Raw genomic sequence first — 25,854 nt, forward strand, 5'->3', positions numbered from 1 at the left:
GTCAATGAAACCACTCTGTCTCATTTTTTTCTTTTACCTTCTGATCATTTCTGACTACTCTCTGAGATTCCATTCCTATGTTTACTCATTAAATATTGCTGCTTCTTAGTTCTATCTTATTTTTTCAATCACTGCTCTTTTTCTTAATGATTCCAACCACTGTCAGAGCTATGCTTTTTCCTTCCATTTTATCTTTTGGAGTCTGACTCATATGGCCAATGCTTGCTGGATTTCTCCAGATGGCATAGTTATCTTAGATTCCATGTGCCCAAAACAGAACCCAGTAATTCCTCCTCTCTGGTCTCTTTCTCATTCTGGGTTTCCTAGTCAGAAACCTGACTTTTACTTTTGAGCCTTTTGTCTCTTTTACCTTCTATAACCAGTTAATCACCAAACTGCTAAATCTATCTTCCAATATATCTGTAGTATGCTCACTTTTCCTCTCATCTCCATAGCCATTATCTTAGTTCAGATCAATGTAATCTCTGCTCTATGTTGCCCAAGCAGACACTGAGAGTCTCAGTAATTCTTTGGTTTATAGCTGTAGTGGTTCTTACCTCTAGAAGGGGCACTTATATATATACTTGGCATTTAAGGAATCACAATATTTGGGCTAAACTAATTATTGACTTTGGTTTGGAGAACAAAAACATGTAGATAAAAAAAGCTACTTTAATGAATGATACTGAGAATCATTTTACAAAACAATAAGTGAGATCTCTAAGAGGCGATTAAACAATTTACCAATTGTAATGAAGACAATATTATGATTTATTTGAGCAAGCTCCAAAATTTAATAAGGGATCTGTTTTCACTGGAGATTTAAGAAGATTAATCATCTTTGAATGGGGTGGCTACGGCATATCCTCCAGGGGGTTGGGTTAATTTTGAGAGCGGTGGCCAGAAGAGTAGATAACTATTTCACTGGGATAGGCTAGACAAGCAATAAGAGCCTGGCAAGAAGGAAACAATGTTGGCCATAAGAATAAAACTAGTTTTGTATAGGTGGAGATAGGGTTTGTGTATGAAAATGGCCAACTATGGAGCCTGGAGAGATTGATGAAGCTGGAATGCAGCACCTCAGAGAATACTTCGAATTTTTTCTGAAGTTGATGGAAAATTTTGGACATATCCCAAGTAGAGAAATAATGAGACCAAATTGTGATTTAGAGAAGTAAAATGGGCAATAGTCCGGAGGATGGGTAGCAGAATGATAACATTAAATGTAGGGAGAATAGTTCAGTAACAGCTATGGTAACCCAGGTGACAGGATGTGAAGTGGAAGCACTCATTTCTCAATGGTGAATTCACTGAACAGAATTACCACAATGTATTTAACTCATTCTACTTTATGTTGCTTTTAACTTTTCACTATTATAACAAAAGTGGCACTGGACATGCATATAACTTCACATATTTGAATTATTGTCTTTGACCAGGTTGCCAGAAGTATGAGTAGTAGTTAATAGGTATGGATATTTTTAGGTTAGGTGATGCAAATTTGTGATGTGTTCTTGTGAATATCTATTCTGTAAATATTTTGAATACATTTTCCTCCCCTCTTCTTTGAAGAATAAACTTTAAGGAAATTGGAGACACATTCTTTCCAATTTGACCTATTCTCTAAATTTGATTGTCATTGATCCCTTTTTTCCATTATCTCTAACAGAGGTTAAAGCCCTATGAGATTTTCTTGGCTTGCTTTCTTTTTTTGTGCACCTTAATCATTATCAAAAACAGAGTGTATGGTAAATGCATTAATGATTATATTTTAGACTATAGTGAGTATACAGGGGTCAAAATAAAGGTTTTTAAAGTATTGACTTCAAAAAAGTAGCTGTTAGAGAAAATTAAAAGTAAAAGAATAAAATCGGTGATATTTAGAACCTAAATAACATTGGTTACTTTATTGGAAGGAAACTTTTTAGGTCAAATTAAGGTCTATGTTTAATGCTCGGCAGAATCCCTTTAGGTTAAGCTTCGTTTAGTTAATTTGATCAAGTCAATGAGTTGAAACGCAAAATGACAAACTTATATTAAACCACATGAACAACTTTCAAAAAAACATTGTGATGAGAAAAAACATGAATTATGAAAATATAATATGAATCATTACATTCTGTAAGGCCATTCCTATGTATGAGACAAAGGAACTAACTGATGGAATGATAGAAACATCTCTGAAGTGGGAAAAGCTTTTCTGGTGGAAATGTCAAAAGAAATCAGAATCAATCTGTTGTAGAATTTTGAGATTGTCTACATTAAGCATGAATTAGATTTGCATATTTGTGTTATGCTATCAAAACAAAATTATATATCTATGCTTATGCTCATGGTTTTTCCTACATGGTTTATTTCATTCCTCTTTACCTTCAGCTCAGATGTTCCTTCTTCTGTTTAAGCTTGGCCAAGTCTTCCTGGCTAGCTGAAGACTCTATTTATAAAATATTCTGCCTGTTCAACAATAGCAGTATTAGAGTTTAAGCACAAGTATGTTGGTCACACTGCCCCCTCTGCGAACCCTCAGACTACTTGACATACCCTCACCTCTCTGAGAGGTTCCTCTAGTTTATTGTGTTCAGAATCTAGAGCCGCTTAGATAAAAGATTAGAGCCTGGCTCAATGAGAGCCATCTCCCATAAGTTAGGGGTCCATGAGATAACCTAAAATTAAGTATCTTCTCAACAGAAATTCCCAGCAATGCATTGTGCCTGGGTAATAATAATCATGGCTAACATCTATTTAGTACTTACTATGCATCAGGCACTGCTTGTTCAACATAATGGCGCAACTGGATTTGTCAGCTGCAAACCCGGTTTTCCAGACTGGTTTGTAAACAGCTGCAGACAAGAGTCCTTTAAGGGTCCCCCCAAACCCTCCAAACTTCTCTAGCTGTCCTACTGTTCCCTTGGGGCTCTTGGACCTCTCTACAATCCACCAACTAAAGAGTTAACACCTGGCCCTGCAGGGGCTCTCTAGAATTCTGTCTTAGCTTCCCAGCACCCCAACAATGATTGGGGGAGGGGCATTCTAACTGACAGTATTCATTAAGGATGCATTGAGTGCTTGTGCTCTAGAGCCAATTGTCTGAGTTCAAATCCTAGCTCTACTACTTACAAGCTGTGTGATTTTGAGCTAATTAGTCTTTTTGACTCAATTTTCCTCATCTCTAAAATGGAGATAATAATGTATATCTCAAATGATTGTTCTGAGACTAAATGAATTAATACACGCAGAGCATTTAGAAGAGACTTGACATATAGTAGGTAGGATAAAAGTGTTTCTTATTTTTATTAGCTGTACTTATGGTTAAATGTTTGACTATCATCTCTCAGTAGCACATTAGATACCACTCCTGGGGAAAACATAGATGGTCACTGCTACTATCCTTCCACCCAGAGGCCCTCTAGAACTGCTGAATAATCTGATCAGCATTCCATTCTTTTTGTGATCTTCTGTGTGGTAGTTGAGAAACATTTTTTCTTCTTTACGACTTACTTTATATTTTAAATTAATTATCAACATTTTAAAATCATAAAATTTCATATAAAAATCCAGATTTCTGGCATTTCTTGGAGTTTTGGATAGCTGACATCACCTGGCGACATTTTGCCGTGGCAACGATTGGCGAGAGCCGTGTGTCCACTCCTTCCCTGGAAGGGGCGTCAGCTCTGGTGTTCACCATCCAGCCACTGCATCTCTTTGTCATCTGCCTGGAATTTGAGTTTGTTATCCCTGAACTCCCTGAGTCTTTCTTTGCTTCATGAAAACCTTCAACCTCCATAACAACACTTTATTACCTGGATTAGATAAGATTCTTAATGAAAGGAACCGTGTTTTGTTTATTTTTATGTCTTTGCCTTACCCATAATAGGTTATTCATAGTCCTCACTATTTGGATTGATGAAGTTTAAGCTGGTGGTAAATTAAGATGATTTTAACCCTTATACAGGAAAGAGTGATAACAAAAATACAATTGTAAAAGAAAATATAATTGAGGAAGTCGAGTGAACAAGTTTTTATGAGTCACACAGATAACATTACACAATAGAACTGGAATTCCATCTAGTTCAACTGTCAGGCTATGGCAATGTGGGAAGCTTCCCAAATAATTCCCATTCTTCCTTGGCTGTCATATGACCTTGAACAAATCACTTAACCTCTGTGGACATATTTCTGCCTTGGCAAAAATGTAGGTAGTAATAAATGTTTCCTGGATGACTTCTGAGTATTAAATGAAACATAAAATATTGTCTGGTTATGAAATACTTGTGAAAAGTTAATATATTTACTGAGTATGATTGTATTTATGGTAGTGTTTATAAATGAAAATACCAAGGCTTCAGAAAGACTTGCTAATTAGTGGGAACTCAGAATTAGAACCCAAACCACATGAATCTTGGCTAGTAGATTTTTTACTGGAACATCATTCACATTGTAACTAAGTATAATTGGAAGAGTAAGGAGAATAAAAATACTCTAGTAGAGGTGAATAAACCAGGGATCCACTAAATTTGTTTCAGCTGTTAAAGCTATGTCTATACTCTGAAAATACTAGTATATAAGAGAAAAATCAAAGGACTGAACTAAATATATTCTTTATCTGAAAACAATTTTTTTTAAATTTTTTTTAAGCATTTATTATGGAGTCAGAGACATGTACTGTGACTTAGTTCTTGGATTTTATTGATGGAATTTTCAGCTTAGTGACTAGATGAATTGTCTTTGTTGTCTTCTTAAGAATCTTTCCATTTTGGTGTGGTTTATATGTAGGCAGGTGAATGTTACTAAAATTAACTTTCTCTGGGCTCAAGTCTCTGGCATTTAGGAAGCAGAATGGCTCGAAAATAATAAGACCTGTTTATAAACTGCATCTTCCATTCACTTGTGCCCCTGGGCAAGTGATTCTGGGTCTCACTTTTCTCATTTGTAAAATAGTGATTCTACTACCTCAGGGTAGTTATGCTGAGGAAATGGGCCTGACAAAGTGCTCAATTGTAGCACTTTGTAGCACTCAGTTAATTCAGTTGTATGTTAGAGTTTGAAGCTGGAGGAAATCTTAAAGTTCATCTTTTTTGATTCCTTCGATCTGTATATGAGGGGATCCCTAATGCGTCAAACTAGTACAAATGTTAGTCTGCTCAGTTTCTGTTGATATTTATATACCTAGCCAAGTATTTCATTTTCTAAACAAGACTTCTTAAAAAAATAGAGCCATGTATATATAAAAATATTTACCAAAAATATAATTATATGAGGTATATTACTGATAATGAAAATTGAGAAATGATGAATATGTACTATATAGGCTAGCATGTCACTGTCAGAATTCTATCAGAAATGTATTGGGGAAATTTACACTAATATTTGAATAAAATCATAAACGACTAAAAAATCCTACTATCTCATGATAAGTTTCGGATAATCCAAATATGATTATCTGGAGTGAAAGAAAACACAATTTTCTAAGAAGCGAAACTTTAAAATAACAAAAAGTCTTTATCTTAAGAAATATACCTTTGTTAATAAGAATCAAAAATAATATATCAGAATTACATATAAACACAAAAAAGTGAAATTATTTTTTTCCTCTTTTCTTCTTCAGTGGCTGAATTGGTTTTATTGACAAATGAGTACGGCTGTGCCTCAGCAATCACTTTGGTCATGTATTTATATAATTTGCCCGCAGATATGGAACTTCTCGGAACCTGTTCTTCAAGAGTCAATAGCTCAAAACATTTGAGAATATAGTTTTGACCCTGACTCTACCACTTTCCTCTCCCCTCAAACAACAATGAGGAGCTTGTAAGAAATATTAAAAATACCAGCGTCAGCTTAAAAAAGTTTTTGTGTGTGTGTTACCTTTTGTGTCCTGGGATTGCAGGGGCGATTCTGTCTACTATTGATGTAAAGTCACCTGAACTCTTCACCTACAACCCCTGCCTTACTGTCCAACTTCCTGCTAAAAATAGCCCTAAACAGGTCTATCAAGGGATCCTGTCAAAGATTTTAATTAGAGTGTAAATGTTTGGTTATTTTGTTTAAAAATGTTTTTCTTTACATTTTCTTAAGCTACAAAATAATTTGAGGATGATATCTATTTTACACATACAAAGTTACACTTTTCTTATTTGTAGGAAAAATGAGGTTTACATTTAAGAGCAATTTTAGAACAATAGCTATGCCACCATGTAGGTTAGAATATTGAGGACAAATAAACTTTCTATGGCCTGTAATCTGATGACGTACACATCGAAAACTTAAGCAAACATTCTGCAAAGGAAAGCAACTTGACCTGAAATTTGACATGGTTCATTTCCACATCAAGCTCAAACAGATTAATTAGCTGCTTTTTAATCAAATAAATTCTGGTTGCTTTGGAGAAGGAGCGCTGAAAAAACGTCAAAAATCAGCAATGGCCACATTTCACTATAAATCCCTTCCACAGTGAGGCTTTCCAGCTTGCGTTAGCAATCAATACAAAGAAGTGGTAGTGTGACACCCTTGGGCCTCCCCATTGGTCTAGCAGTATAAGGAAAATTCCTGTACCCATCCTTTGCTGACAGCCCCTTTGTAGGCCTGCCTGCTGTAAGCCTCCAAGCCTTCCAGTAATGATTCTGCACTTAACCCTGAACACTTCCTCTTGCCTTCCTCCAACACCAGGATGAACTGCCACTTGGCAGCTGCCACTCAGACTGTGTGGCTAACAGTGGCAACAATAGCAACTCTTAACCAAACATGGTCAAGTTATATTTGAAGAAGAGAAGGAGAAAAGACAAGATACTAAATGATGGTTTAAGTTCTTTTATTCAAAACAATTGTATTAGTTTATGCAATTGATAACAGCAGGAATATAAAATTAATAAAAACTTTATTTTAATAAAAAATAGTACAGAGTCATCAACTAGCATCTTATGAGTTTTTTTTTTTTTTAAAGTAAATATCGATGTCATAAGGATAAGGGTAAGGAAAAGAGAGAAAAGAATCAAATTCTCAGGTACTTACACCTCTGGTCAAAAATATTAGAGATCCTAAAAAAGATAAAAAATCATGTAAAGAAGACTTTATTTTTAGCTGAAATGAGTTTGGTAAAATTATTTAGAAATAAATTATATAAAATACCCCAGAATAAAACATAAAGATAAAAATTTTGACTAGTTGGACAAAATTTTAGTTTCTTTCATGATATTTTCTGTATCACATATAGAAAAATATACAGAAAATCCAACCTGTCAGCAGAATGTTGGGCTTTGTAATTTTGAATTATTAAAGTGGATGTGGAAATGACAAAATTTAGCACTTTATAAAAGTTTCCCATACTCATTTTAAAATTTAGCTATCCAATCATCATACCTTCTTGACATTCAAATTTAGTTGTGTGCATGGTCTGTTATTTGGCTTTTTGTTTATTAACTTTTACAGGATGCAAGAGATGAAGGTAATGAGACTGAGGCCAGCATGATAAATAAATTAAGAAGGACAAGAAAGAAAGCCACCAAACCACATATATCAACTGAAATAGGAGAAGTGGATATATCCAGCTCGAAAGGTATCTTGCTACTATGCTCCCTCAAGAACATGTGGTCAGTAATAATCTCTGTTTGGTTCTCCTTTTTATGATGTTTTCTTTTCTTCTATCAGAGAAGTAAAAACAAAGAAAATTTATTTCTGTATAGCCAACATAAGGAATGGCAAATGCAGGCTTATTATGTAAATATATAAAAATAATCAACCAAAATATTCAGAATTTAAAGAGGGCAGAAATAGGAGATAGTAGTGGGTAGAGGGAAAGAGAGAACACAACAGAAGAAACATATAAGTAAGAAGAGAAGCACATATTTGCTCTGAGAATGAATTCAAAAATTATTTAGGAGGCCACAATTAAGTAATGGAGTGAGTTTCCATACTACAGGTTGGAATTACAACTCAACTCCAGTGGATCAGTGATGAAACTAGGCTTTAATTTGGACAACAGACTTAATCCCAGGAACAGTGGTGTTCCAAAGCAGCAGCAGTAGAAATGGCCAGTGCACAGTGACAATAAAAAGTAGTCAGACATTTTGTAGATTTTATTGTTTTTAAATTCTCTGCAGACAATTTTATCCACTGATGGCCTGCAACCAAGATATGTCACTGCCTAGAAATAAATTATTGTCTCAAACATTTCTCTCTCTAGCATATTGAAAGACAATTGAAAACAATGGCAACATATTTTAACATTTTTTATTACAACAGAAAGGAGCAAAAAACAAATGGCGTGCCACAAATTGGGGGATACTAGCAAACCAGTTGTGGGACCTGGCTCTGCTGAATCTCATCTGCCACAAGATGACAAGGACTCCCAGGATCAGACAGCAGTGATAAAATCGTCACCCTTCAAAACATCAGCCAGCACTCCTGGTGGTGATTTCAACCCAGACTCCAGCTATACTGGTAAGGACTCTGAAATAACTGGCACATGGTTCTGACTACTAATCCCAAATTTGTATTCAAGTTAGAGATAATGTGATGTTGGTTGAAGAAAATAGGGAATGGTGCTGGCTACGACAAACTAGAAGAGAGGTTGTCAAACTGTGGCCCAGGGACAAATTCAGCTCTTGGGCTGGATTTTATAAATAATGTTTATGTATTGTCTATGGCTGCCTTTGTGCTACAACAGCATAATCGAGGAGTTGCAACAGATACCATTTGGCCTGCAAAGCTGCAAATATTTAGTATTGGGCCCTTTACAGAAAATGTTTCCCAGCCCATGAATTCGAGAATGCATGCCCCATTCCAGGTCATATCAGAGATCCAGCCAATGGTTGCTATGGAGAAATATCTGTCCATTGTTGCCAAATACAGTTTTTTTGAAGAGAAGCCTAAACTCAAGATTTTTATATGAAATTTTCTGATACTTAAGTGTCAACTAGTTTTAAAAAGTTTTCAAACACTGGGAAGACTAATAAGGAAACATCTGCTGGCCATATTGGCTCTTCCACAGTTTTTGACCTTTGTATTATATAGTTTCAGCCAAAAAAGAGAGAGATTGAAGTTACCCTTTCTTAGTCAACTCACAAAATCAGAGGAAAGAACTTGTGGCATGAACTCTCTTTGCACAAATCAACTATAGGAATGTGGGCACCATTACTGACTCAAATCGTTTAATTGAGAAGCTCCCTCTCTGGTCCAGGGCTAGATTAAGTTTTTAGAGGCCCTAAGCACCAAGAAGGTCACAACCCCAAACAAACCATTTTCACATGTATTGTAAATACATTGAAAAATAAATATAAGAATCAATCCTCAAAATAAGTGCAAGGAATTACAACATGGTATTTTTTCCTCTATGGTAATTATTCTGAGTTTAAAAATAATTTTTCCCCCCAAAGAAAGGTCCCTGCCACCACACCCACATTTCCACACTTCATTGTTTTTGTCTCTGCTTTGTACCAGGTTATTCTGCCACCTGTGCTTTCTAACACTGCTGGGCTAATGTGAAATGACCGGAGGGTGGGGTACATGTGCACTAGCAGGGTGGTTCTCAGAGGGGCCCCGTGAGGGAAGGAAGGCAGGCCCTGGGGAAGGAGCATGGCAGATCATCCCAGGCATTCCATAAGCTAAATGGATGACAGCGTACTCTTGAATGTACTTTTTCCTTTTTGAACTCATATTTCTGAAAGCCCAAACGCCTATTCAATCTGCCTTTCATAAGTGATGATGGCTTGCTCTCTACAACTGAAACATGCCCATATTGTCACTGAAAACAGGCAACATCTCTCTAAGGCCTTCTAGTTGCTATAGAGTTTAGAGGGTTTGGGGGTTTTGTGTGTGTGTGTGTTATATTTTTTAATTTTTTCCCCTAACACTTAACAGCAGTGAAACTTCCTCTATAAAAGTACACTGACTTAATTTATTAGTCCTCTGAGGGGCTAGGAAAGGAAAACACCTACCAGGAACCACACTATAAGGAAAACAAATGAGACCCTGAACTGGCAATTATCTGCCTGCTATTTATCATGTGCTTCTGGGAGGGGCTGACCAAAAGGTTTAATTGTACTAACAAGTATGATTTATTTGAAGAAAAGAAATTTAGACAATGAAACAAGATTAGTTGCTGTCTTGAAAATGAAATTAGATTGTATAGGGTTCTCATATTTGGTGAAATAATTGAACTTTTAAATAAAAAAATGATATTTAGGATACATGCCAAAGTATGTGATGTCAATTTTTACTTGTTAATTAGACAAGGTCGAATCATACAGCATGTATTAATTAAACCACATGACCACTTATTAAAGTCTTCGAGTGCCTATAATATGCTTGTACTGCTGCAGGTACTGGGCATACGGCAGCAAGTAAAGCTAAGCCCCTGCTCTTTTGGAGCCGACAGGCAAATAGAGAAAGGCAGACGGAAAACATGTGCTTACAATATGGCAGGTGGTGATAAGGACTCTAAAGGAAATGAGAACAGGGTGATAATTGTTATGGGCCAAATTGTGTCTCCTTAAAATTCACATGTTGAAGCCCTAACCCTTCATAATGTGACTATATTAAGAAATGGGGTTTTAAAAGAGGTCATTAATGTTGAATAAGTTGTGTGGGGTGACCCCTAGTCTAATATGACTGGTGTCTTTATAAGAAGAAGAGATTAGGATGCACATGCACATACACACATGTAGAAGGAAGACCATGAAAGGAAGTCAAACATCTGTAAATTAAGGAAAGAGGCCCTCAGATGAGACCAACCCTCCTGACACCTTGATCTGGGACTTCTACCCCCACAGGACTGTAAGAAAACAAATTTCTATATAAGCCACCTGGTCTGTGTTATTTGCTATGGTAGCCCTAGCAAATTAATACATATGCTCGTTGTTCGACCGTAGTGAAACTTGGTGATCTTAAAGTAAATCAGTGGTTGGACCTGTCCACATTGTGATCAAATCTCATAGATTAATACTCCAGGTGATTATGCCTTATTCATTTTTTTCAGAACTTTTCACCATGGCAAATTATCTCACCTTTGTATTCGATAGCACGTTTATTGTCTATAGTTCCCTCACTTAATAAGATAAAGCTCTATGAGGGCAAGACTTTCTCTGGCTGGTTCCTAGATATATGTCCAGTATAAATAGTAGTGGTAACTAAAAGAAATCTATCTTGAGTCGATCAATATTGTTCTTATTTTAAAATAATACATATTTATTATAGAAACTCAATAAGATACAGATAAGGCAAAGAACCAATAAGAGTACCTGTAATCATATTACTGGTGAATGAATAAAATGGCCTTACTCTTTAATAGGAGATACATTCTTATTTTTTTATGTTGTTAAAATATTTATAGCTTATATATAATTGCTAATCATGTTTAGAATACTGATTATCTGAAATTTTCCATATTTTAAAATGCCTATAAATTTTATTTTCTTTAAAGAGAATTATTCAACTTGGGCAGAATACCCCATAGTTCAGAATATGTTGGGAACACAGCAACTGCTATTTTAGCATGAAATATTGTAATTGCTACAGCTTAATTGTTTGTGTTAAATGGAAGGTAGTTATAAACCCTCAGGAGTCTTAGTAGCCCAATGTATCAGTGACGGGACATTATCTCTAATATATTTGCATAGGTGGAATCAGTAATTTGTTTTCCTCATGCTTCATGTACTTAAAATCTATTTAGTCTATGTTTTTAAATTGTCAATCTTTATGCTATTCTTAAAGCCTAATTACAAGTTGAAAAAGGATACTCAGGTATCACTTTAAAATTATAGCTGCTCAGTATCAGTGATGTGGCAGATTGATGGGTATTCAGATTCAGACATGATTATGGCACCATTACTACACTTAGAGTAATTGTACTCACTTTATGTGTTTGAGAAGCACTTATATGGCTCTTACTGTCTGCCAGAAACTGTTAAACAACTTGTTTAATCGTTATAACAAGGCTGTGGGTATATTGTATCAATGAGAAAGCTGAGGCACAGAGAGGGTAAGAAAGTCACTGGGGCAAAGGCAGGATTTGGAGGGAGGCGGATGGGCTTCAGTGTTTGTGCTGAGTTACTGTTGTCTGCTGCCTCTCCTAAAGATTTGGACAGGAGCTAACATTTATGATGGGTAATATATTCCTGACCTTTCTATATGCTTTAGACATATTCAGTTATTTTATGGTGATGAGCCACCCCCTGGAAATCAAAATGTTTGCATTCTCATTTCAATTTTGCCAATGGACTTGACAGTATGATTTGGAGAGACTCATTGTACATCTCTGGGACTCAAGCTAACAAGTTGGTTGTATTAGATCATTTATCTCCAAAGTCTCTTCTGACTCAAAAGTGTTAGAATTTGAAGACTATCCTAAAAGTCTTGAAAAGGATTTATGTTTTAGGTTTTTAATTTTAAAACTGAGTACTCAGTCTAGATTTTTCATCTCCTGCACTCTTAATCTTGAAAAAACACTTGTTTGCTTATTTATACAAACTTTAAATTCGGCAAAAAGGTGTAGATGTCTTAGATTCAGATGCCATTATAAAGACGTGAAGCCCTTCTGGCAAACAAAACACAACAAAAAACATACAAGATATTTTAATTTAGGTGTTACCAGTTAGTTCAAGAAGGTCAAAGTGTTTTTAATGGTAGGAGGGTATGTACAGATTTATACAGTGCCAACGCCATCAAGTTATATTTTGACAGCTACAAATATATTTTAATTTTCATAAGCTAAGGCATTTTCAGTAAGTACTTACTTATAACATTGCTATATACTTATGTAGGTAATGTTAACTTTTACCTAGTCTCAAGTGATAAACAATTTCTTAGGCTGCTTAGAGACAATATTCTTGGGAATATGGTAAAGGCTGAGGAAGAAAAGTAAGATCTCTAACTCTAAACCAATTACATGAATATATGATGTTTTTATTAATAATCATAATGAGTAATTAACCACTCTCTCTTTTTCCTTCGCAGTTCATCAAGATCTAATGCTTTAGAACCATTCTTTATTTTACAGATAACACCAGAGACAGCACTCAAATTCCAGCCGCACCCCAACTCTCTTCTAGAATGAAGCACATTAAACAAGAGATGGCCAAAAATCACCTTCAGTTTGTCCGATTTGAAGCAACAGATCTTCATGGAGTGTCCAGGTCTAAGAGTATCCCTGCACAATTTTTCCAAGTGAGTTTTACAAATAGAGTTATGCTTGAATGTAATTTTCTGAGCATTAGCAAGCAAATGGTCCTTACTACTCTTTCTTGTTTTATTGTAATCTATACATCAAGTTTAGCTGAAAACCAATCATTTATTTTGTTCCTTCTCTTGTCTCTCTGCAAATACATTAGTGCTCCCCAAGGAGCTGAGCATACACTTTCAGCTCCCAAACAGTAATTCCTATACCCAATAGAAAGAGAAAACTAATTAAGACTGGTAATTTTAGTCCTTCTGCTTTGAATAATTTTCCTCCACAGAATTATCTTTTTTTTTCTTACTGCAATTATGAAGATGATATTTTGTTTGACTTGAGAAAATTGCAACAGAAGACCCAGGAGCTAATATAAAAGGAAAAAAATAATTAAATAGAGAGAATTGGCTAGATAAAAAGCATATTCCTTTTACCTTCTAATTCTGATAAGAAAATTCCCTATTGTTGTTGGATGACAATAAATATTAAGTTCTCAAAAATAGTGATATCAAGAAATATTGCATTTTTGCATATGTTTTGAGACTTTCTGAGATTTTTTTTCAGTTTATATCATGTATTTATTTTAATGACAAATTTATTGTGCTACCGAAGCATCATTTCTTAAGAAGAGACATTAGTGAGGTTTATATACAAAAGTGTAAAACAATCCTTAAAATTTTTTTGAATATATCCTTCTGTTATCACTTAAAATCAAATTATAATTTTTCTCATTTGCTTTATGTTGGAAAAAACTGGGAATCTTCAAAACTCTTTTTAAAATAATTCCAACAGATTCAAATTTGTTTCTTAAGAAATTCTTCAAATCTCCCTGCAGATTGTTTCCTCTTCTTTCAGGCAAGAAGGCATGTTGTTTAATTTTGTTAACAAAATGTGAAATTTATTGTGGACAGGCCTAGAACACTTGAATTTCTTTCAATCAATAAGAAAAAATAACTGTCTAATTCTAATAATTTATTCCACTAATGGCATTTAAAACTATGTATTTAAAACCTTACTCTAGTCCCAATGGAACTAGAAAATATGAAAATATAATTTAATATGCTCCCTACATTTACAGAGGATAGATATAATTGACATAAAGAGAAAATGTCTGCATTCTTTTTTAAAAATGCTATTGAAGATATTTTCCATTATCTTGTTCAATGTCCCATGTATAAGATCTACCCTTTTTTTTTTTGAAGTTTAGATAGGGAAGAAGTTTGTCTATCATGAATGTTTTAATATAACTCATTATACTTCCTCTCAATTGTATTTATTCTTAGCCCCAGTTTTCTAATATATCTCATTATTCCTTTCATTACCCAGTTATTATTTTATTCTTATTTAATGATCATACAGCATCTATATATATATTTAACCAAATAATTCATTTGTTTTGGAACTTGTAAAGGTATAAACAAAAATTTTTACCATGAATATTTGTAATTTAAGATGAAGTAATTGACTTTGGAAAATTTATTGTGAATAGACATTAAAAACAGATTCATCTGTGCAAACTAATCTAAACAATGTGTGTTTAATGGGAAATTCATTAAACAAAGAGTGGAGTCAATAATTTGAATTTGCCAATGGCTTAGTGTAAAGTAATTTCAATCCTTATAAAACAATTTTTAAACTTTTTCTATTAGTGGAAAATAAAATATCAATTTGAAAATTATTGTTAGACCATGAAGGGATATAAGAGATAATATAATCCATCTTCTTTATTTATAGATGAGGGGAATGAGGCCAGAAAAGTTAATGAAAACATTTTAAAAATAGTACAGGCAGTTAGTAGCAGAACTGGGATGTCAGTCAGTGATGCCTCACTTCCATTTGCAGAGGTTCTTTTTGTTTTTTTTTTTTAACTGCATCTTCTGCTTCCAGCTTTTATATTTCTTTTTATTGTTTGTTGGAGCTAAGTGTTCTTTCTTATGAAATTGAAAAAATATTGCTTTTTAAAAACAAGTCATCTACTATTCTTTTAGAGAACTTGCCATGTGTCTGGCACTATGCTAAATGCTTTACAAACATTAGTTTATTTAAATTCACAATCAACTTATACTGTCTTTGTTCTATCAAAGAATTGTTTTTTATTTAGATTATATGCAGATAAAATAGGTGCTTTCTACTTTTGGTCTAATCAAAGCATGATATATTGCTATAGAACTCATAACCAATTCTTCAGGTTATTTCAAATGGTACCTTAACGGTGGCCCAAATTTCAGTTATCATAGAGATTTGAGCTATTCTGTAAGAATTTTTATTGAGTTCCTGGGATCTGTATTGGAGTATGAAGTCGTCCTAGTGCTTTATATTTGTAAACGCAATTTAAGAAAACAATTATTGTCATGAACAAGATCTGTTTATATATATTTACATATTTCTCACTAGTAATAAAGAGTAGTTTGAATTCAGAACGCCTAAAAAAGAATACAGGAAATGACAGTTAAAAAAGTGTGCTCAGAAAAATACAGATTAAATAACCTGAAGTTGTGACTTCTTACTATTTTTTAAATTTGTGAAAGACTATTGAAATAAAATAGTAACAAGCTATTCTCTATTGTTTACAACCAAGTTAATACAAACACATTTAAATTGCAGCAACTCTTTTAGAGAACTTACCATGTGTCTGGCACGATGCTAAATGTTTTACAAACAGTATTTAAATTCACAACCAACTCATACTGTCTTTGTTTTATCAAAGAATTGTTTTAAAATTGTATTTAAATTTAGAAACAATCTGCGTAATATTAATAACATAAATGGTGCTTGACTTGCTCAACTTTATTATTAATAAAAGCAGATTTGGATCAGACAAGTCAAATGAATTTGAAAATATGTGTAGAGATGGTGGAACGTGAAGGTGGCAGTGGCACATGGTCAATGGCAGTGGAAGAGTGAACTAGTAGCTTTGCCTCTGCTATCCCCAACCCATCTTTGGTAGCTTTGCTCTTTGGGATTCAAAGGTAATACAGGAAACAATTTGGCTTGCAGAATGTCAGTATGTTTTATTAACTTCATGATGCTAACTGACATCCTGGGAACCAAACTTTATAGTTGGTTTTTTCTCTGTCCATTAATGTAACCTTCAACACGTGAAGCCTTTTTGATAACTCTATTACACAATTTCTAGAAATTGTTTTATATGTCTGTTCAACTTTATAACCTCACCGCTTCCCTGTTGTCTGGCACATAGCAGAAGTTAAATAAATGACCAAATCCATTAAACCTGAGAGGTATATGACTAGAAAGTGCCTTAGCAATCACCTACTCTAATACTTTCGTTTCATAGACATGGATGCTGAGGCACACAGTCCAGAGATTCGCTTAATTTCACATGAGTAATGAATGAAAGAGCTAGGAGTAGAAATCAGATTTGGTGACCCCTAGTTCATGCTGACTTGAAGGCTACAACATTTTAGAAGAGATAACTTTGAAGATATGGGTCCACATTCCTGGGCAAGGTTTCTGGGACTCTGAGACTGGCAGGTAGTTCATTCTTAAGTGGGTTGTAAAAGTGAATGAGAGAGGAGTGAAGCTGTCAGCAGACCTGGCTCCTTTGGTGTTAGGACGACTGTCGTGTGTATCACAGAACTGACTACAGTCAGCAATCTGGGAAGGACGGAAAATTTTTTACTGTAGACTTTTTAGAGTCAGTTAACTACGGAGATTACTACAGAATAAGCCAAAATAAAGTCTTATCTGAAGTATTAGGAACTATATCATAAAATAAAATGTCCTTTAAAAAGTACTCTTGGTTATGGTCATTTTGAATAATTCCGTAAGCTTTATTTACCTTTGTCATTTGCTATAAAGACATTTTTTAAATCATTATACCATTTATTTATGACTGCTGTTTTCAGAGCATATAAAACCTTCAAGGCTTTATATGAGTTGTTTTTAAAAATATTGAGCTGTTTTAAAAAGTAGCTTTGGGGTTTTATTTTAAAATATTTAGTTAGTGACCAACAGATGTGAAACATTTTCTCTTCATTAGCAAGCTCCCCTCCACTACCCCTTTTTGTTTGTTTTAAAGTTTTAAAACCTAATTACTCTATCCCTTAACTCCTTTAGGAAAAAGTGATCCATGGTGTTTTCATGCCTCGAGGTTATCTTGAATTGATACCGAATCCTAAGGACAATGAAGTGGATCACATAAGAGCAACATGTTTTAATAGTGACATAGTCCTAATGCCAGAATTATCAACCTTTAGAGTTTTGCCATGGGCTGAGAGAACAGCAAGAGTGATATGTGATACGTTCACTGTGACTGGTGAGCCTCTACTCACTTCCCCGAGGTACATCGCAAAGAGGCAGCTGAGCCAGCTGCAGGATTCTGGCTTTTCCTTGCTCTCTGCCTTCATTTATGATTTTTGCATTTTTGGTGTACCCGAAATTATCAACTCAAAGACCATATCTTTTCCTGCTTCAACATTGCTAAATAATCATGACCAACCCTTCATTCAGGAACTCGTTGATGGTTTATATCACACTGGAGCCAATGTCGAGAGCTTTTCCTCCTCTACCAGGCCTGGTCAGGTGGAAATTTGTTTTCTGCCCGAATTGGGCATCAATTCAGCTGATAACGCATTTACCCTCAGAACAGGTGTCAAAGAAGTAGCAAGGAAATATAATTATATCACCAGTTTTTTCATTGAGACCGGATTCTGCAATTCAGGAATTTTGTCTCATAGTCTCTGGGATGTCGGTGGGAAGAAAAACATGTTCTGCAGCAGTTCTGGAACTGAGCAGCTCACGATCACTGGGAAAAAGTGGTTGTCGGGACTCTTGAAGCACTCTGCTGCTCTCAGCTGCCTGATGGCTCCTGCTGTTAGCTGCCGAAAACGTTATGCTAAGGAGAGTAAAGACCAGAAGGAGAGTGTGCCTACAACATGGGGATATAACGATAACAGCTGTGCCTTTAATATCAAGTGTCATGGGGAGAAAGGTGCCCGAATAGAAAATAAACTGGGCTCAGCAACGGCAAATCCTTACCTGGTGCTGGCCGCGACTGTTGCTGCAGGCTTGGATGGACTTCAAAGCAGCAACGGTGTCTTGGTTGATTCAGAAGACAGCACAGAGCTTTATCAGTCAAAACCTTCTGAGATCCCTTTGAAACTTGAAGATGCCCTTGTGGCACTGGAGGAAGATCAGTGTCTGAAACATGCTCTAGGAGAAACTTTTATTCGATATTTTGTTGCCATGAAGAAATATGAGTTGGAAAATGAAGAAACAGATGCTGAGAGAAATAAATTCTTAGAGTATTTTATTTAGAGTGTAATAACAACTATTCCTTTAGAGATGTGATTTTTACTTAAGTAGCTGATCTACCAGAAGGAAATGATAGGACTTTTATAATTAACAACGACAAGAAGATTACAAATGCTTTTGCTCTCTTTTGTGCTCATGGACTATTTGACAGATGAAGTGAGACTGCTGAGAGGATTCTGATAACAATAAAGTTGTGGTGAAGCTGTAGTATGCAAACTTACCAGGTCTTGTCAGTCAGTCATCATTTCCTCTGTGCACGTTGACCTAGACAGAACTATACAGTTTTTTTTCCCCCAGGCAACAAATATATTCACACGATAAAAAAATCTTAAGAATTAAAAAGCAAAAATTAAATGACTAAAAGAAAATAATTTTAATTATACAGATAAGTAGTGATGGCCTGCGAGACCAAAATACTTACTAATGTAATCTCATTAATCAAGACATATTGAGAACCTATTTTGCAAACATCATTGTGATGTTTTTAAACAAGTTAAATAGGTTCTACAAAACTATGTCGATGACAAGCCAGCAGAAGTGTTTATATATGTCCATTCTATTTTTACTTTGTTAATAGCTCCTGAAAGGCCTAGGAATTTCAAGGCTATAATGTCCACAAAAAGCAAGTCCTCAAGAAATAGATTCAGGTTGTAAACAATGAGGTCAAACATTTAAAAGTAGTCAAAACCTGTTTTTTAAACAATGCCTCATATTAAAGTCAATACATAAAATAAAAATAGGTGGAATGGCTCTGTGTGCTTTGCTCTCTTCTTTGAAACTCGAGATTTCAAGGATACCTCTAGTACTTTGTGAAGTATGAGAACAACTGCCTAGATAACTACGGCTGTATTCGCAGCTTAAATTAGTATTTAAATTATTGATTCTGCTACCCACAGAGATTGCTATCTCCCCAGAGAATATTTATTCCAGAGCTTTGTTTGAATGAGATAACATTGTAACTATCCCTAAAGTTTAGTTTCTTTTGGGGAAAAAATCTAAAATCCACTTACTAGCAAATGAAAACCCTGTTCTACTACTTAGGATCAAACAAGATATTTTGTGTTCAATTAAAACCGACTGCAGTCTCAATTTAGATAGCAAACACACAAGCTCATTTCCTCCTATTCAAATTTACAGCAGTTCTTCCTTATCCATGGGGATTATGTTCCAAGTACCCCACTGATGAAACTCTATATAGACTATGTTTTTTCCTATGTATGTACACCTTTTCACTTAAAGGAAGCACCTTATGGCTTCTCTTTGGCATATCTGAGTCACCAACATCACTACTCTTTGAGGCCAATATTAAGTACAATAAGGTCTACTTGCACACAAGTATGGCACATGTGATGTACACATAACTGTCAGTCTGCTAACCCAGACAGCTACTAAATGACTAATGGGTGGGTAGCATATACAACATGGATATAACGGACAAAGAGATGATTCACGTCCTGGGCAGGATGGAGCAGGACTGCATGAGATTTTATCATGCTACACAAAGGGCATCCAATTTAAAACTTATGCATTGTTTATCTCTGGCATTTTCCATTTAATATTTTCGAACCATGGTTGACCTCGGATAACTAAAACCACGGAAAGCAGAACTGCAGACAAGGGGGAACTGCTGTGCCCAGTAGCTTTAATTGTGGAAGTTGGTCTGTCTTTCTCTAATTGCCTCCTTCTTTTCTCCTTTGAGCAGGAGAAGTGTGTCTGAATACAAAAGAATGAAGTTCTTGGCGGATTAAGAGTAAGAGGGAAAGGTAGTGTAGGGAGGGCAGAGAAGGAAAGGAATCTGCTCTGAAACCTCTGAGAGTGAAACCCCACCCGCTACATCATGGGAGGGAAAGTGGGGCTGAACCCCATGCTCAACGTCTGCCAATATGCATTCTACCCTCTCTGCTCAGTAATTATTATACCTAGATGTGTCGATTGGGAGCACACTATGAAAGAATAAAAATGACATTTTTGAGCTACCATTGTATCTGAGTATGGTCATGTCATTAGGTTCAGGCCAAAGAGATGTAATTAGAAGTGCTGTATGGGAGCTCTAGAAAGCGTCCTTAAAAAACAGATGCCGTGTTCCCTGTGCTTGCCCCATCCTTCTGCCTTTGCCCTTCCTGCTGGCTGGCCTGAAGATAAGGCGGTGGAGGTAATGTCCTTGAGAATGGAAGCCACACAAGGTGGAGTAACAAGATGGAAGCTCTGCTTCGTGGAGCAGAGATTGATTTGCTCACATCCAGATTTTTATCTGAGAGAGAAACAAACTTCAATCTCCTTTAAGGCACAATGATTTTGGGTCTTCATTACTTGTGTATGAGTGTGACTGTGTGTGTCTGAGTGTGTGTGCATGTCTGTTGGGGGCATTTGAGGGATTTGGGGGTAAAAGAATAAAGATATAAGAACAAGATATACTTCCTCAATCTTTCCACTTCTAGAGAGGAGAATCTGAGAGGGATCCACACATGCAGAAACTTTATTGTCTCTCATCCTAACAGAGCTGTAGTGACCCCTTCATAATCCCTGGGCCTTTATGAAACAAGTTTAGTGCTTTGGCTTGGTTTTATCACAGTGGGTAAAAGATGTTATAAAAAATTCTTCTAATCACAATATTTGTAACCTTTATTTTTTTCTTATATATTTTATTAGCATTTAAAAAACACAACATTCAGGAGACCAGTGTGAGGGAATTATGTAACTGAGAATATTATCTTCAGTTTTCAGTGTACAGCAGTGAGTTGCCAGAAAATATTCAGTCATGTGTTACCGCTCAGTTTATAACATAAGTCGATGTAGCAATCTTCATGGAGATCTCCCCTAGATGTGTGCTGAGGCATATTTTTGGTCTTTAAGGCAAACCAAAACTAAACATTGGCCAAGAGAGTTTAGGGCTAAAGAAAATTTGGAGTAGAAGTAAAAATTCAATTATCTGTTTCTTTTCTATTTATCTGTTCACAGGGTTTCTATTTTTGAGGAGACTTTCTGCTGATGTTTCTACCTTCTTAGTCTAGGTTAGAGGTCCAGAAATTCATAGCATTTACTGGACAGCTTTATGTGCTAAGTCTTTTGCCGGGACTCATAGTACTAGGAGAGATCAAGACAAAGAACACGAGTACACAGTGAGAGTTTTGGATTTGTGTATCTCAAGCAGAACAGGAAGAAATTTTTTGTAGCCCTAATGCTAACCCCCCCACCCCCACCAAAAAAACTATTTAGAAGGCTGCTTTATGGCTTGAAAAAGATGCTTTATGAGTCTCTTTACAGAAATTACTTTCTTATTTTCATTTACTATAATTGTTCTAATCAAAGCTTAGGGGAAATGTGATTACTGAATTTAAAGTTGGTTATTAAATGAGTATACATAAGAAATGTAAATTAAAAACTATAATGTTTCAAGATTAGAAACCAAAACATTAGTATTATAGTAAGAAGTTTCTATTTTCAAGGACATTCTATGATCTAAAATTTTATTTTACAGTGAGTACCTGAATAACAATGAAGCTTGAAATGATTTGAAGGCAATGAAAGATATAAAAACTTAGATATGAATAAAAATCGAAAGCACACAGTAAAATCTGAACTTATCAGCATCACACAACAGTCTATTGACATATCTCCAGTCACCTATTTAACAAAACAAACTTAGCAATATTTCTGTGATATAGGTGTTATCGAACAATACCTTTAATCTTGGGTTTCCTATTACAGGCGTTAGAATGCGTATCTCTAAACATTATCTGTGTGCACGGTGTTTTGTGTCTTCCCTGTTAAAGCTCTTCTCATGTTGCCTATAATTAGTGGCTTACACGACATATTTTCTAATTAGGGTGTGAGTTCCAAGAATGAAGGGCATAGATCTCATTCACATTTATATTTACATTTTTTGTTCCTTGCAGATGTTCAATAATTGTTAAATCAATCAATTGCTAGATCAATCAACCTATATGCTATAAGCGTAATATAGTTCTATCTTTGTATGGTATAATACTCTCACACACATTTATATATCTAGAGAATGAGAAGTGGAGATGAGGACAGCTGAGACAATCAATGTTTTGTGGTTTGTTATTAGCCTTAAAATTTTTGCCATTTGATGATCTTTTTCAGCTTTTCTGTTTCTAGAAACTCTTGAGTAAACACAATTTGATCACCTGGATGAGGATCATAACAAACAAAGAGCAAGGAGGAATGGTCATGCTTTGTGGCCATGTGGAACCCTTCAATAGCTTTTGTGTGTTTGTGGAGTTCCTCTCTTTTTGTTTCCTTTCTCTTAAGATAGAAGTCATAACTTGTAGCCATGGTGCAAAGACTGGCAATCAGATGCAATCATTCAACCCTCTGGGGACTCCACTCTGGGTAAGCCTGAGGGAGGCGGGAGTGACAAGAGTTCCAGTGGTAGCATCCTGAGGTGGCACTGGCAGGGGGTGGGTGAGGGAAGGCGTGGTACTGTTGCCCAGTGGCAGTGGCTTAAGATCTCTCTGGAATAGTACAGTTTAGCCCCCAAACCTAATTTTCTGGTTCTCCCAGATTCTGTGAATTACCTAATATTTAATGCTTAAATGAATTAGAATTTACGAAAAGAAGCCTGACTGAAAAACAGTATATAAAAGATATATGAAGAGCAAGAAACTATGATAAGAGGGAGGGGAGAAAAAAGGCAGGGGGTGCTCCTTAAGCAGAAGAGCAAGAATACTTTAACGTTTATATTAAATTTAAATTAAACAAAGATTTATTAAGCTCTTTGTATAAAGCATGCATCATGCCAATGCTTTCTCATTCATTGCCTTATTTGATGCTCTCTGCAATTTCATGAGAATGGCATGCTGATTATTTTAAAAGTAAAAGATGTAAGACTCAGAGAATTTAAACATCGAGAAAACTGGGAATCAAATGTAGGTTTCTTCCACCTTTTGAATCTCAGAGTCTTGGTGCTGTACCGAAATGCCATTCACTGTACAGTCTCAGCTGAGTACAACACTGAAAATTATGTTACACATTATATTTCAATTTTAAGTCTTCTGAGCACCAAAATGCAGGTAGATAAATAATTGGACCTTCTCCTTTTAAACATGCAGTTCAATTTAATGTGGTTTCACTGAGTTTTAGTCAATTAATGTGTCAATGTAAACAAATCTCAGCAACCCAAATGTGAAATTGTTTAGGTAAGAGCTACCTGGCCAGCTACTCTATCCAGACCAAAAAATCTGATCACGAAAGAGAATCATGCCATAAGAGTATTTATTTCAGAATTTTTCTCAGAGAATAGTAATTCAAGCTTTAATTATTTTCATAACTTCTTGAATGTAAAAAATATCTGGTTGAAATTTCTGACATTCCTTGGAATTTGAACTGAAATTATTTTGTTTTGTCTTCAAAAATATTTTTTGACAAGTACTCGGCTTTCACCAAACACATGAAAGATCTGATACTCTTTTCTGGATGCCTAAGGAATAATAGATAAGAAAGCACATTGATTTAAAAACAAATAAATAAACAAAAAAAACAGGCAGCTTATCTGAAGGGAAAAGGTGAAAAAAGAATCGACTGAGAATCTGGTACACAACGAGATAATAGTTTTTTCTTTTCTTTCCTTTTTATGATTTGTCCTTTTAAGATTAATGTGATTAGTTGACCTTCTTATCTGGAAAGGAAAGAGATGTATAATTTTAATTGATAAGCATCCACATTTCATTGTTATAGAACTGCAATATATTATTTATGGAAAAAGAATGGGTACCTATTTATTGGACATATACAAGAGATTTATTGAAGAAATTGTTACATTGTAGGGAACTTTTCAAACATGAGCTAGAGGGCAGCAGCATACCATTAAAGAGCCAGTACTGGTGGCTCAGAATTCATCACAAAACCTCGTATTAAACATGAAAGTAACCAGATCTTAAATGAATGGAAATTGAAAAAATATATTAGAAATACTAACAGCAGAAGTGCATTTCCAATCACATGACTTATATTTGAATATTTTTCAGTTAACAGATATTAAAAATAGGCTCAATATCAGTGGGGAGAGGAGAGAGAAACATTGGAAGGATATTACTGATATGAAGGGTATATTCAAGGGCCCTTAGAAATATGAAACCATGGAAACATAAGCTGCATGTGATGCCTGAAATTACTCCAGGTTTTAAAAATTCTGGGTGACTCTGCAATGGATTTGGAATATATAGTTCTGAAAAGAAGTAAGAAAGAAATGTTTAACATTTAATAAGCTATGAAAGGAATGATAGAAAAATCTAACTATATTTTGTTAGTTATTTTGGAAGTTCATTTAAATTGATCAGATTACAAAATTCTCTAAAACATTTACAAATTGAATAAATTCTACAAAGCGTTAATTTTCTTTCTGAGATCACCAGAAAACACATACGCCAATTCAGTTTTTAGAAGGTAATCCGAAATAGTACTTTTGTACAAGTCAGAAATAAAAAAGAATGGTTAGATGTTAAATTGTTATTGATGTGAGACATCAATAGTAGCATTTCTATTCAATTTATTAAATATCTGAGAACCCTTTGTATGTAAGTTACTGAAGAGGAAGGTGCAAAACTGGACAATACCTATTTTTCTCCAACAAATCACTTTCAATTTAATTGAGAGAATAAAATATATTTATAAATCTCTATCAATTGAGGACAGAATATATGTGCTGCAGAAGAGAACGTAACAACATAGAGCAGAGGGACGCTGGTCAAAAACTGTTCAGGTCTTATCTGTATCACAGATTTCCTTGGTTACAACCTTGTTTCCCCCAGAATGGCAGGAGTTTAAGGCCTCATGTCTCCAGGACTTGAAGAAGGAAAAGAAGTGTGGCTAGGAAGGAGAGAAGAAAACCAACACTAACAGTGGCTGTGCTGAGCCGTCCCACTTCCTTAATTTCCCGACAGGGAACCGGCATCTTTCCTCGGCTTCACCATGGTTCCCGCTTCGCTCTGCTGGCAATGTGAGAGGTGTCCCTCAGATATTCTCAGCATCTCACTCTTCTGGCCTTCTCAGGCCTTAATGCTACCAATTACCTCCTTCTCTGCTGTAGCTCCAGTATATCAATCTCCTGATGTTCCTTTCCCATCAGAATTTAAATATGTCAACATGTTTCCAATATGTATAATATATACACATTCTGGGAGGAAAAATAAACAAACATGTATTAATCCCAACTACCCTTCGTACACTCTCTCCTATTAAAATCTAATTTATTGATTGGGTGACATATCCTTGCTCTTTCTACTTCCTCTATTTATTCCTCACAACTCCATACCAATCCACTTCAATGGCTCTCGCCAAAGTTAAATCCCTCTTGTTAAATCCATTGGGTCACTGCTCATTTTTTATGTTTCATGACAGGCAGAATGTGACATGGCTGTCCTCTGACTCTTGTTGAAATGGGTTTCTCTTGACTTGTA

The 25,854-nt window shown here is 35.3% G+C and overlaps 1 protein-coding gene across 1 annotated transcript in view; it reads left to right on the forward strand.

Moving 5' to 3' along the window:
- The window catches only part of LGSN (lengsin, lens protein with glutamine synthetase domain), a 34,523-nt gene extending 15,870 nt beyond the window's left edge, over positions 1 to 18,653 (forward strand). Inside the window, exons 3-6 of the mRNA XM_039853120.1 lie at positions 7,423 to 7,549; positions 8,236 to 8,433; positions 12,989 to 13,155; positions 17,237 to 18,653. Coding sequence (XP_039709054.1) covers positions 7,423 to 7,549; positions 8,236 to 8,433; positions 12,989 to 13,155; positions 17,237 to 18,436 — 1,692 coding nt within the window. The 3' untranslated portion in view covers positions 18,437 to 18,653. The remainder of the gene's footprint in view (positions 1 to 7,422; positions 7,550 to 8,235; positions 8,434 to 12,988; positions 13,156 to 17,236) is intronic.
- The last annotated feature ends 7,201 nt before the right edge of the window (positions 18,654 to 25,854 follow it).

This window comes from Pteropus medius, unplaced genomic scaffold (genome assembly GCF_902729225.1).
Source record: "Pteropus medius unplaced genomic scaffold, Ma_sr-lr_union100, whole genome shotgun sequence".
In the NCBI taxonomy this organism is placed as follows: domain Eukaryota; kingdom Metazoa; phylum Chordata; class Mammalia; order Chiroptera; family Pteropodidae; genus Pteropus; species Pteropus medius.